Raw genomic sequence first — 12,726 nt, 5'->3', positions numbered from 1 at the left:
GGGAAGAAGAGAGCACAGACAGGGTGGAGTAGGTGGAGACAAGTGTCTGGAGCAATTTGTTACAGAAGGGTGGCAGCAAGAGTGGAGCAGAGGTTTACAAGGTGGTAGAGAGACCTGCTGTGATAAATGGTTTGGACATAGTGCACTGACAAAAAGACATGACGTCGAGCAAGAGGAGGGACAGGGCAGGAGGAAAAGAGGAAGACCGCAAACATTATGCATGGATGTAGTGAAGAAGAGCATGCAGAGCAGCCAAAACAAGTCCTTCTGCAAACTTTTATTTTCCCCACAGAAGTCGGATTCATTGAACTTCATTCATTCTTAATTCTATATTTACTCTCCCCACCTGTGGGGGCTGTATGACCCTCAGTTTAAAGACCTCTAGTGTAATAAATAAAACCTATTTTATGTGGGAAATTGTCGAAAATGGAAGATTTCACAACATGATATGCACTACCAGAAAGTGAGAGACTATGGAGCACAATGGGAGAAGAAGGAGACTTACAGGTGAGCTGTTCAGCACTGAAATGGGCCAATAACCAAACTCAGTACATAAAGCAGGGGTGGGCAACTCCAGGCCTCAAGTGCCGGTGTCCTGCAGGTTTTAGATCTCACCCTGGGTCAACACATCTGAATCAAATGTCCAGTCCATTAGCGGGCCCTGGAGAACTTCAAGACCTGTCGAGGAGGTAATTTAGCCTTTAAATCAGCTGTGTTGGATCAAGAACACATCTAAAACCTGCAGGGCACCGGCCCTTGAGGCCTGGAGTTCCCTCACCCCTGACATAAAACCATATCTCCCCTCCTCCATGTGGTGACAGCAGATGGTTTGGTCCAGCTCCGCCCTCTGCCTCCTGTTTTGTTCACCTGGAGCAGCACACAGGTAATGAAGTTTAGTGTAAACCAAATGTGACGCACTGAAATACTGTCTAGTTCTTAACTGTTTTTTAAATTGTGTGCTCATGGATAAAGCCAAGGACATTTCAGTGCACGAGAGTGGCTTCAGTGTATAAGCAACAACCTGCAGGGCTGAAAGATTAAGCTAGCATACAAGTACTCAAAGCTGAAGTTCCTCTAGTTACCACTTGAAGCTGCCTCCATTGGAGTTAATAGAGACAGACTCTTATTTTAAAATATATAAATTTAGAGATGAAAATAACATGTTTACATCCAGGTGCAAATGTTTCTTCTTTTAAACTGTTTTTGTTGTTCTTGTTTTTTTCTGGCTTATTTCTCCCATCATAGCAATTGTATAATGGGCTAGTTTTCTTAATAACTTATCCATATGGGTAATGTTAAGGTTTAAAGTTATAGTTTGGAACTGAACCCCTTCACTGTGCTGGTACTTTCTGCATCATTTTTATGGAATAATCTCACATACTGCCCAACAAGTCTGCCTCCCAGCGCTGCTGAGTGAAATGCTGCTACTTAGTTTGACTAATCTGGTGCTTAGTATGGTGGATGTGGTTTGCTAACAAATTATTCAGAACTCTTGTCTAAATATGATCACTCTAAAAAATAAAATGGTAGCTGCCAAATTGCAAATGTTTAGGCTTCAAAATGCAAAGTTTAGAAGTCAGTAGGTGACATAAAAATGGGAATTTCCACAGTCTGTGCTACATCAAATACAAACTAGGGCTGCCACGATTAGTCGACTAGTCACAATTACGTCGACTATCAAAATCGTCGACGACTGTTTTAATAGTCGACGCGTCGTTTGAAGCTTTGTAAGATCACAAAAGACGCAGGAATAAGTAGCAGGATTTAAGAGTGTAATAACGGACTGAAACAGAATATGGCAGCACTGCATGTACAAGGATGCCAGCTGCCGTTAAACCCCGAAGAAGAAGCTGTGTCCCAGAATTCATAGCGCAGCCCAGCTCAGTTTCCAACAATGGCGGCAGCTAGTTAGTTTGAATATTACTCTTATTATTCTTTCTGGGTCACATAATAAACGTTTAACATATTTTCAGGCGAGAATGTAGCTGTGTAAACCTCAAATATCTGCTCAGTTTATCAAGACACCACATATTTTCAAAAGCACTCCGATGTTTTCGGAGACGTCTGTTACCCACTAGCTCGATAGCTAGCCGGGGGCTAGGCTCACTAGAGCTGTGAGAACACCGGACTCCTGGCAAATCGTTTTCAAACCCACCGCTGTCTTTCGCTACTCAGGTTAAACATGATATATGAGTCACTTAGATAACTTAAAATGTTATTGTTTGGCTTTTTTTCAATATTTTATTTGTTCCTGAGTAAATTGGTTTGGCTGAGATTAAAGTTATAGTTTTTACACAGCTGAATAAACGTCATGACAAGCAGACAGCTTGTGTGAAGAAGTGTGAGATGCTTGAGAATATACTCTGGTGTCCTGTTATATTTTAGATAGCAAAGAGTTTATTAAACTTCACTGAAACAATCAGCAAATTTTATTAAAATTTAATAAACTATCATCTTGTCTTTAGTTAGCACAGACCTGAAACACTTAAAGCTGTAAGCTAATGATAGTAAGAGCAGATGCTGCTGGTGCAATAAGCTGTACGTTTTGTCCGATGGATGCATGATCTGATTAGTCGACTAATCGCAAAATTAATCGGTGATTAGTCGACTATCAAAATAATCGTTTGTGGCAGCCCTACTACAAACAACCCCATCTACAGATAGATGCTACAGATATTTTATAAATTTGTAATTTAACTGTCTTAGATAGACTTGTGCATAAAGACTTGGGTGTCATCTGCAGAGTGAAGGAACTGTATTTTGTGTTTGGCTGTATTATAATTGTCAACAATTTTTCAGAAGACATCTACTTCCAAGATAACATTATTCTTTTTTTGAAGAGCTGAATCCAAAAATATAACATTGAAAATAGCCGATTCCAAACTATTTAATGTTTAGATGAGTTTTAGTCATAAATGATAAGCTTCTTGTCTTCTCACCTTTTAATTGTCGTTTGATATGTCACCTTTTTTGTAATTATTCATAAAAAGAATGTCATTATAGAGTAGACATCTTATAAAATATTAAATTATGAGAATTATTCCCTCTCAAAGGCTGCCAGGAAAGTCAAGGTGTGTGAGGGTAGGATGTTGCGACAAAGCATCAGTTTCAGCATTTACCCAGAATATTATACATGCAGATATGTTGGTTTCATCACTTGGCTACGTGTCTGTGTATGGATGAGAAGACATCAATCCATCCAATTTATGCCACATATTCCCAAGTCCGTCCAGTGATCTCTCAAGAACAGTACTTTCAAAAGCTTGTTGTGGAAGAAAAATAAAAACATTACCTGTGGTGTATTTTTACATGCTTTAAAAAGGATACTAACAAGGTCACATATGAGGTCAGAAGGTTGAAAAGTTATCATTTGTCAATTGTTATAGTAAAATTAATACAATCATAATTTGATTAAAGTTGAATGAGTTATTTAAGAAGACTGGCCATCTAAAATTAGCATCTAATCTTTTCTAAAATTCAGGCGTTATGATGTATATGAAGACATTTTCCCACTTTAAGTTAAAAACTTTCACTTTCAGCACTGAAATAGCAGCATCCCATTAAAACTGGAGCCAACTAATAGATTAAAGCATCAGTTTCAGTGCCACAGTCACCAATGTTTGACTACATAAGGGGCAGAAGCATTCTGGCTGTAGAGCAGTGTTGTGTGAGGGAAGTGTGATGGTGAAAAAGTATTGGCCCCAGCAAAGAACCTTGTGGAACTCTATCATTAACTTTTGTTTGTCTTTATGTAAACAAATGAAATGTTCTCCTCTTGGTCACAGAGAGACGTCCATTGACTGAATCAGTCTGTTTTTTGCTTTAGGTTCCTGAAAATCTGAGTCTGTGATTGACAAAATAATAAAGTGTGAATAAAAGAAGTGAAGTTTTATTAATGTGAACGTTAAACCAGTGGGATGTAACCAGTTAATAACTCTCCTTCAGTGGACCTTATATACTCCAATAACCACACAGATAGATCAGCTGTTTGTTGTGACATTAGTTTTATTGCTGTTAGTTTACTGGGTGGTGAATGAGCACAGTGATCACAGCAGCTGGCAGCATGGAGACCCTCGCAGGGGTCAAAGGTCGATGAAACACAGGTGACACCGACAGGGCTCAAAGTTAACTCTTTAACATTGACTCTGCAAAATTTTTGGCTGGTGACTCGTTAACATGAAGCCCCCGAGTTACGTTATTATCATTAGCACGACTACTAGTTACTTCGTTAAGCTACTTAATCAAGAGTCTGCTCTACAGTTATGTATGGAGGACTGTGGTTTACACAAATCACAAAGACACAGTTACAACACTGAGGGCACCATGTAGCTGTGTCTGAGCTGGGACAGAGGCAGGACCTGCTGGCTGAAGTCTTTCCTGTCTGTTGCGTGTACACGTTCACTCAGAATCTGTTATGTTACAGTGAATGGGTTCAGTTAATGAGATGATGTTTAGCTACGGTACTTTTGCCTGACTGTGATTGGATGGTTGTTTGGTTTTGTACTTTGCCTTCAGTGGAAGCTACTGTGACAGTCATTTCACTCACTTGACTTCCAATTTTAGCTTGATCTTGTGTACACGTCAGTGTTTTTATTGAACCCTTAATTGATTTCAGCAGGTTTTAATTGTCAGGGGTCTCTGTCTCTGTTTCCAGCCCAAACTTGATGACATTTCCCAGGGGAGGAGAGCGCCTCCTGCTGGTTCCACTGCTGCAAAAATCCCACCTGAGGTTAGCTTCCCAAAAAAATATTTCACACGGTGATATTTTTGGTTGTTTTTCCACAGCACCAGTTATTTGCTTTTCCCAGAAAACCTTCCTGTTCCGTCAAGAAACGAAACCTTAATGCATCATCTCGTTTCTTTGCGTGTTCCCTTTTAGGCTTCCGTAGTTCTGGTTTATTTGGATGTTAAATATTTTGGCAACTTATCGGCTGTAAAATAACCGCTAAACATTCTGCTAACATCTCTGCTGTGAGTGTTATCTACTTTATATGGGTCTGAGAACAGCAGGAGGATTCTGGGAAATAAACGCTCTCCACTGAAGGAAACCAGCTGAGCGAAGTATCATTTATCAAAAACCTGAAGTGAACAATCGGACAGTCAGAGCAACATGGACAAGTTCAGGGATAAAATTTAAATGTAAAAAAAGCATCCGTTCTGTTCTCTTTCATAAGATTTTAAAAGTTTTAACTTTATTGAATTAAAATATAAAACTTAAAAACTGAACATAAGAGCCTTTTCTGCTCTGCTAGTTGTTCCATCACCAAGTTTCAGGTGTGATTTCTGTCGTCCTTAATGCTACGTTTCTGATTTAATTTTTACAACTGCAAATTAGCATTAAAAATTTCGGCACAAAAAAAGATCTCAAAAAATTTAACTATGGATACATTCTGGATGTGCATTTCAAAATGCTGCATAAAAGTAATTTGCTAAAGATTTTCACATTCTGAGTACAACACATCGATGTTTGACTTATTTTTACTTTATTTTAGTTCTTACTCTTTAAAAATCAGTTTTTGTTTGTTTGTTTTTTATTTTTAAATACTTGTCTGAAAATGAAAATAATAGGCAGGCATTAAAAAGTTTGATATGTAAAAGGTCAGTTACATCAGTTACTGTTTATTTAAAAAAAATAGTAAAGTGTGGCTTCAGTCCAGATGAGACCAGAACATTTCTCACTGTGAGAATCCAGATTGGGTCATTTTTGTTGTCTGAATGTCTGATTGTTCGTCCAGAAACACGCAGGCTGAAGCACAACCGTTTGCATAGCATGTTCAGTTCACACCATCACCTGTGACATCACTCACTTCAGCCTGAGTGAGGAAAACTAAAAAGAGCCACCTCCCTGCACCTGTGCAGGTGTGTTTTACAGCATCCAGCCTGGCCGTTTCCAGTCACAGTTTTGGATTAATGACTCTGTCACAACATGTGTTTTGGCAGAAGAGCACACAAACTGACATGAAACAACATTGATTTTGTAACATACATGTTCATTTTCTTAAATGGCTGTAGATTCTTTTTGTTTTTTCACACTCTGACCCACCCAGGCTCCAGTCCGGAAACAAGACGAGAACACTACAATACAACTTTTAAAAAAATCAAACATTGAACATTAAACTGTGAGTTTGATTGGTTATTGCTGCAAGCTTAGTTTTACTAATGAAATAGTTATCAGTGACATTAGTTACTGATAACTTAGTGAGTCATCTGTACATTTTAAAAATTAGAAACTTTTTGTCTTTGATCCATTCTTGAATTAGTTGTGTACAATAACTGAAAGAAGGGTTTGTATTGAAGTATTTTTGAGCTGATGACTTTTGTTTTGGCTCCTAGAAGACGTCCCAGCACACTGCAGCAGAACGCTGCACAAAAGGCATCCTCGCTTTAGATTCTCATTTAAATATGAAAAGTTTGATCGACAGATGAATCCTAAACATTCTGGGAACTGGCTCATCTGAGCTCTGCACTCTTTCCCTTAAACCCCATTTAAGGTGGTTTTCTCTTTGAGAATTGTAAGAGAGTCTTTTGTGTATTTGGGTAGTAACTGTAAAAGTTCCAACCACAACAAGCTCCTCATGAGCAGGATTCCTCTTCTTTCTCTAATTTAAAACCCTTCTTTATTTTTCTCTTATACATTATTTTTTGTTCCCTTATTTTTGATTTGTTCACGTTTTTCTCAGCGAGAAGCACAATTATTTTCAGGTCACTGACTCTGAAGAAAACGGGAAGATTCTCAGGCTAACTATGGGCTTTTTCTTAAAACATCAAACTTTTAATATAGATTTACATCAGAGGTATTGATATAATTGAATGGTAGAAGTCATGCCAAATCCAAAGAATTGTGTTTTTGAAGCATTTTTTTTATGCAGATGATGTTTGACTTTACAGCCCAAATACTGTTTTTAAGTCCCTTTGGTTGGTCTTCATAATTAGGTTTCCATTTGGTCTGAAAATGACTGAGTTTGTCTTGTTTGTGTCCATTATGCTATGTTGACTTCTTACTTTGCATAAACCAAACATGATAGAGGGCGACTGTTATCATTGTTGTAAAGGATGCAGGTTTTTGAACTCAACCATTTCATCCGACTCGTTTATTTGACTGGATTAAAAACCTCGATCCGTTCTGACTGAACAGGGCTTTAAGCCAGAGATTAAATACAGAAACCAGATTTGTGTCTGTTTTGCTGATTCTGCTAATGCTGTTCTTCACGTTCTTGGGTATCTGGCTGTAATTAAGGTCTTAAACTAACCGGTGGAGTATCTTAGTGTTTGTTTTTGTTTATCTTTTCAGCTGCACGCATGTTGGCATTGTCACTCCAGGCCTGACCACCTCACTATACTGAGACAGTGAGTGGCAGGAGCTTCCTAATTACTTCAAATGGCAGTTACAGCAATTATCAGCAAATTTACTTTAAAGGATTGTTTGTCATACTTTTCTATCAAACTCAAGTAATGACGTGAGAGCCGTGGGGGGGTCGTTGGGAGAACACTGATATTGATTTAAAACCCAAAGAATAAAAATCATCTAAAGCTAAAACTCTTCAAACACTTGAGCACTTTGAGCATTAGAAGTCAGTAAAAGAGAGAACCCAACAATTCCCTTTTGAAGTTTGCTCAGATCCACACGAAACCTCGACAGTCTTCATATCACTGCATCGCAGCAAGCCCGCCGGAATAATAGCCCCGCCCTACGCTGGTTGTTCACGTTAGCTAGTCATACACCTGGTCAAAGGCCTCGCAGTATCAGTGTGTATCAGCAACATTAAATTTAAAAAAAAATTCAACATAAAAATCCCCAGTTTAAGTTGTTTTAAAGCATGACTTTTTGTTTTCATTGGTGTCGGAGAACTGTAAAGGTTCCCACAATCCCCTCCTGCTACCAGCCGGTACTGCTGACAAAACTTTGCATAAAAAGCCAAAAGAAATTTGCTTTGAAAGTCTGAATGAGGAGTGAGGTAGCCTGAAGCTCGAGGTACCGCTTTGCTTGTGCTTGCCAGCTAAACGTGAACAATCAGCCAGAAATCATCATCATCATCGCAATTATATACTGCATCAAATATAGATAACACACAAAGATATTCAATATATATATATTTGTCATATTGTATGTATCAGCAAAATAAAAGCCTCCATAAAATAAATCTCTGATTCATCTTACAATATGTAAAACAAAACGCGATTTCTAACACGATTCTTTTTTTAAAGTGCTAGCAACATTATTTCTTTATTTTTTTTCTTTTTTATTTTTTACAGTAATGTGCAAATGTAGGTAATTTTCGCATATTTGACATTCTAATTGTTATAGTTCCCCATGATGGGTGGATGGTGAGGGGTTACTAGGAGACAGAGTTATAGACACGCCCCCGCAGACTGCTGATTGGTTTGATATAAACCAGAGCCATACACAGGACGTCCTGTAGGGCTCTGGGTTTGGCTAGTCAACCGTTCAGGCTCTAGAGTTAAGACAACAATGTAAGGCAATGCTTGGCACCACACTGAGTCCTCCGGCTCTCATCTCTCCACCAGCTGACCGGACGGCAGGTGAACACGGACTCGGTTTTAAAGTCAAATCAGGTCTTTTTCTGGTCTCCAGACTAAAGGTGCATTTTGGGTCCACTAAGCAAATCAGTGGAAGTCCTGTTGATAGTTTTTGTAGCTAATTTTGAGGTTCATATTTCACTTCAGCAATTTTTCTTAAATTTAAACACTGTTTGAAGTGTGTCAGTACTTTAGTGTCTGCTCATCTGTGTGGGGCTTTTTTGTGCAGACGATTTGCACAGGGTTCACACATTTCCAACGTTATAAAATCATTAACACTAGAAATTAGCCCCGTGCTATTTTTCAGTTAAAGAAAAAAAAAAAAGGTGTAGCACCCAGCTAAATCATATTTATCAGTTTAAGCAATACAAATGACCCCTTACTGTCATTTTCTGCTGTTAATTTTACACAAATAATATTTAATTGTGTACAGTTACATAAATTTGTCTACGACTGACAGTGTGTGAGTGATTTCTTGTTTTAGTTTATTTTGCAGTCTAACTTCATGAATGTGAGTTAGTGTTACTCAGTCGATGCATTGTGTAAGGAAGAGCACCGATGTACTTATATTACCATTTTATTGATGCTAGTTTTCTTATTTCAATTCAGAAAGTATTTTATTCAAACCAATCTCACATCGATATTTCTTTTTCTTGAGGAATCTTAGAAACCTGTTAAATGTTTTGTGATAGATTCTAATATTGGACCTCTTGGTGGTTTTACGTACAGAGCAGTCACTAGAGTGTGAATGTCTAATTTCCATTACTGTGCGGAGACGAGGTTAACCACATACAGAGGCAGCGTTGCTTTTTGTGAGGAGCTACACCCAAAGGGAGGCCCTTAAAACAAATGGCTAGAATGATATGAACTCTGATCACACAGGAAAAGTTTAGGCGTATGAAACTGAGAATGTGAGATGGAAGGTGCCACCATCAGTGGTTCAGTAGGAAGAAGTGAGGTTTGGATGGAGGACTGCAGCATCGATGAGACAGAGACGAGGCAGAGAGAAGAGCTAACAGGTTGATTTTGGCAGCCTGGAGTCCTGGTCTAGGATCAGCCCTGCAGGGCGGGCAGCGCCCCATTTGGCACTTCAGTCAACCTGGGGGACACTGAACGAAGCCCGACCTCTGACCTGATTCGCACACAGGCCTGAACCTCCTCACAGGGAGGTCAGACACATGACAGGGAAGGGTTAAAGGTCAGATCCAGTGAGATTTCAGTCTAGTTTCAAATCAGTTTCAACAGCTGACGGCATCTGTGTGTTTGCATCTGGTTGGGGTTAAAAGCTCTGAGGAGATTTTACTGATCTTATTAATTGTTTTTGATTGGATTCAATTTAAAGCCCTTGTTATAACTCTGACTGAAGTCTCTCTGGACATTTCCCTCTGAGATCAGATCTGTTGTTGCAGATCAGAGGTCAGCGGTCAGAGAAGCACGACACTGCTCAGGAGCCAGGACTGTTCTGGGATCAGTAGTAAAAAGCTGGTGATTTGTAGTATTTAGCTTCAGCAGAGCTGCACCGATATATTGAAACGTTCAAAAGGAATCAGGGCATCAGTTTGAGTTTTAGGATTTGGGCCTCAACAATCAAAGTGCTCAAAGGGTGTCTGAGGGTGTTTTCAGGACTCCGAGCACAGTCTGGCTTCCTGGACCGCTGGTTTGCTTGATAACAGGAGGTTGAACTTTTTACTCTCCAGTCCCGGAGATCGTTCAACCCGATAGTTCTGGTTCTCGGTTGATCTTTTCTTCCATTTTTATGTTTGATGACGGGACTGCGTCTCAGACTATTTCCTGTCATTTATTAAATCCTGTTGCAAAGCAAATGACCTCTGTTAATTTTCTGGGGGTCAGTCAGTCTGTCTGTCTACAACTCTGTCTGTGTGAATAAACCGCCATTTTTTAAAATAAAAATCAGTGAGCACAAGTCCCTTTAACATTTAATGAGATGATTGTATGTAATGGCAGTTTATTAGTTAACGTTTCATCCCACCCACCCAGAGAGAAGAGCATTGATACTACCGATCATCGGTGATGGAGGAAAACTGACCTCTGACTTCGACCTCGACAGCAGACACTCTTTTGTTTTGTATTTTTAGAGAACACAAAATGATTCTGCCTTTAGTGAAAACTTTAGATTACCCTTATTTAGCATTTTATCCACATTCATGCAGAGTATTTCTTTTTCCCGGTTGTTCGTGGTTGTTGGAATTATGAAGCTTTCTGAAGGAGCTGTGTCACTCCTCTTCTGTTTTGTTCTTTTCTAGGTATTAAAAAAAAATCTTTAGCATTGGTTATTTTGGTGACATGAAGAGACCAACTGATCAATAGGTCCAAGGAGACCCATCAATCAATTAATCGAAGGGCAAAGGCAATCAATCAGTCCACAAATCTAATCAATCACTTCGAGTCCTTTCTGAGGCCTCTGTATGGGTTGGAGGTAAAGCTGAAGGTCGAGTGTGGTGCTGTCGGTTGTCTGGTCGGAGGTGGATGGATGGACGGGGATGGAGTCCTGCCTACATGACACTCTCGAAGATGATGACTTTGTTGTCATCGATGCCAGGCGACATGGAGCTCAAGGACTTGATATCCGGGGCCATGTACTCCAAGTGATGGGCTCCCCACACCGGAGTGGTCAGGTGGGCCCAACGCTGCAAGACATCAACAAACACGTGGTCACACAGATTGCAAGTCATGTGATCTGGAGGAATCGCTTGGTTTGATTAAAGCTTTTCCTGTTTAGAAGTTAGACATGCTGACCTGGACTGTGCAAACTAAATTATCTCCATTTCAAAGCAAATACTTTTTGTGTCTCTAGACGTATACCCAACAAAATTTCCTTAGTGAGGCCTCGGTCACAAAAATATGTCTTGCTATCCTCCAACTGGTTGTAAGAGGTTGCAGTCTGTCACTAGGTCTCAAAGACAATACTGTTCCTAAAACATCCTTGTGATTGCTTTGATCACTAGCTGATGGCCATGGTCACCTAAAATTAGCATGGAAGATGACAACTTATCTGTCAAGGAGAACTAGTGGCAGCCAGCACCTCAGGGGAGCAACCGGTAGTTTGGTGATTTTCTCCAACCAATCCACCACCTAACCTTCTATGTGCCCCTCTGTTACACTCATAAGTCAAGTTAACCCATTTCAGCAGAGGTGTAGGTGCTAGCTAGAAAGCTCGATGTTTCCAGACTTTCTACAACAGCACCAGTCCAACTGTACTCGCTCTCCCCTCTCCATCGAACTTAACCTGTCACTTCCAGATCCTTGAGCTTATCATGATGCATGATGCATGTTTATTGACTTATTTGTATTTAATACAGCTGCGTTAAAGTTAATTGTTCTGCAAAACTGTAGCAGGTGATTAACTGTAAAATAAAAATTCTTAGCCAAAGTTGGTTCAACAAGCTTAGAAACCAGAACGTTCAGAGAAGAAAAGTTTAATTAATTCATCTGTAATGTTGCATGTGTTTTATTATTCATTTAAGGTATATTTCCCAGAATTTGAAGGGTAACATGTGTCACCACGTGTGCTTATGTTACAACAACGACTCTATATAAAGTTGGGCAGCGTGATGTGATATCTTAGAAATGACCTCTGCTGTCACTCAATAGGAGTGTTTGCATTAGTTTAAGTCACATGTTCTGCTCTTCATACCGAGCTACGAGCGCTGGGACATACATTACAGTTACATAAAACCTTATTTTAAACCAAATTTCAGGTAGACTGAGGTTTGCCTTTTACATTTTTACCTTATAAAATCTAAATGTAAAACTTTTTGTGGTCTCGGCTAATTTTGTTATCTGGATAGTAACTACATCAGTTTTAGGTCAATTTAAAGTCTGCATGTGAGGTAAGTCTGTACCTATGCTTTTTAAATACATTCATAACCCTTTGTTTCAGCGTGCACGTCCAGGGTGAGCTGGCGCTTACCTCTTTGAAGGTTCCCTTGGCTCTAAAGAGTTTGTAGAGAAGGCTGACAGGAATGCACAACATGGAGGACAGAGCCAGACACCAGCCGATCACCTCGCCCCACCATGGGTACACGTACACATTGTTGTAGGTCAGGGGCTTATAGTTCACCAGGTGGAACAGAAAGATACCCTACGGGAAGAAAGGGGAGATTAAAGAGGAAGATTGGCACATATTTGGCATCATTTACATGATTTGTGGTGTTGATACTGTGAGAT

At 39.6% G+C, this 12,726-nt stretch overlaps 1 protein-coding gene and 1 long non-coding RNA gene across 3 annotated transcripts in view; one reads left to right on the top strand and one right to left on the bottom strand.

Annotated features, from left to right (window-relative positions):
* Positions 1-751: 751 nt before the first annotated feature.
* LOC143414199 (uncharacterized) lies at positions 752-12,577 on the top strand. Its single transcript, XR_013094708.1, has 4 exons — positions 752-883; positions 4,655-4,729; positions 10,803-11,174; positions 12,440-12,577. It is a non-coding gene; the product is annotated as an uncharacterized LOC143414199 (long non-coding RNA).
* slc6a8 (solute carrier family 6 member 8) overlaps positions 3,986-12,726 on the bottom strand; it is a 48,871-nt gene continuing 40,130 nt past the window's right edge. For both annotated transcript variants that reach the window (XM_004568184.4, XM_023152239.3), the window contains 2 exons: positions 12,470-12,640; positions 3,986-11,186 (listed from right to left, as the gene is read on the bottom strand). In XM_004568184.4, the coding sequence (XP_004568241.1) occupies positions 11,052-11,186; positions 12,470-12,640 (306 nt within the window). In that variant the 3' untranslated portion in view covers positions 3,986-11,051. The remainder of the gene's footprint in view (positions 11,187-12,469; positions 12,641-12,726) is intronic.

The sequence above is a fragment of the Maylandia zebra genome, linkage group LG20 (genome assembly GCF_041146795.1).
Source record: "Maylandia zebra isolate NMK-2024a linkage group LG20, Mzebra_GT3a, whole genome shotgun sequence".
NCBI lineage: Eukaryota > Metazoa > Chordata > Actinopteri > Cichliformes > Cichlidae > Maylandia > Maylandia zebra.
The sequence above is the reverse complement of the archived record's forward strand: the minus strand, read 5'-3'. Positions and strand labels throughout refer to the sequence as shown.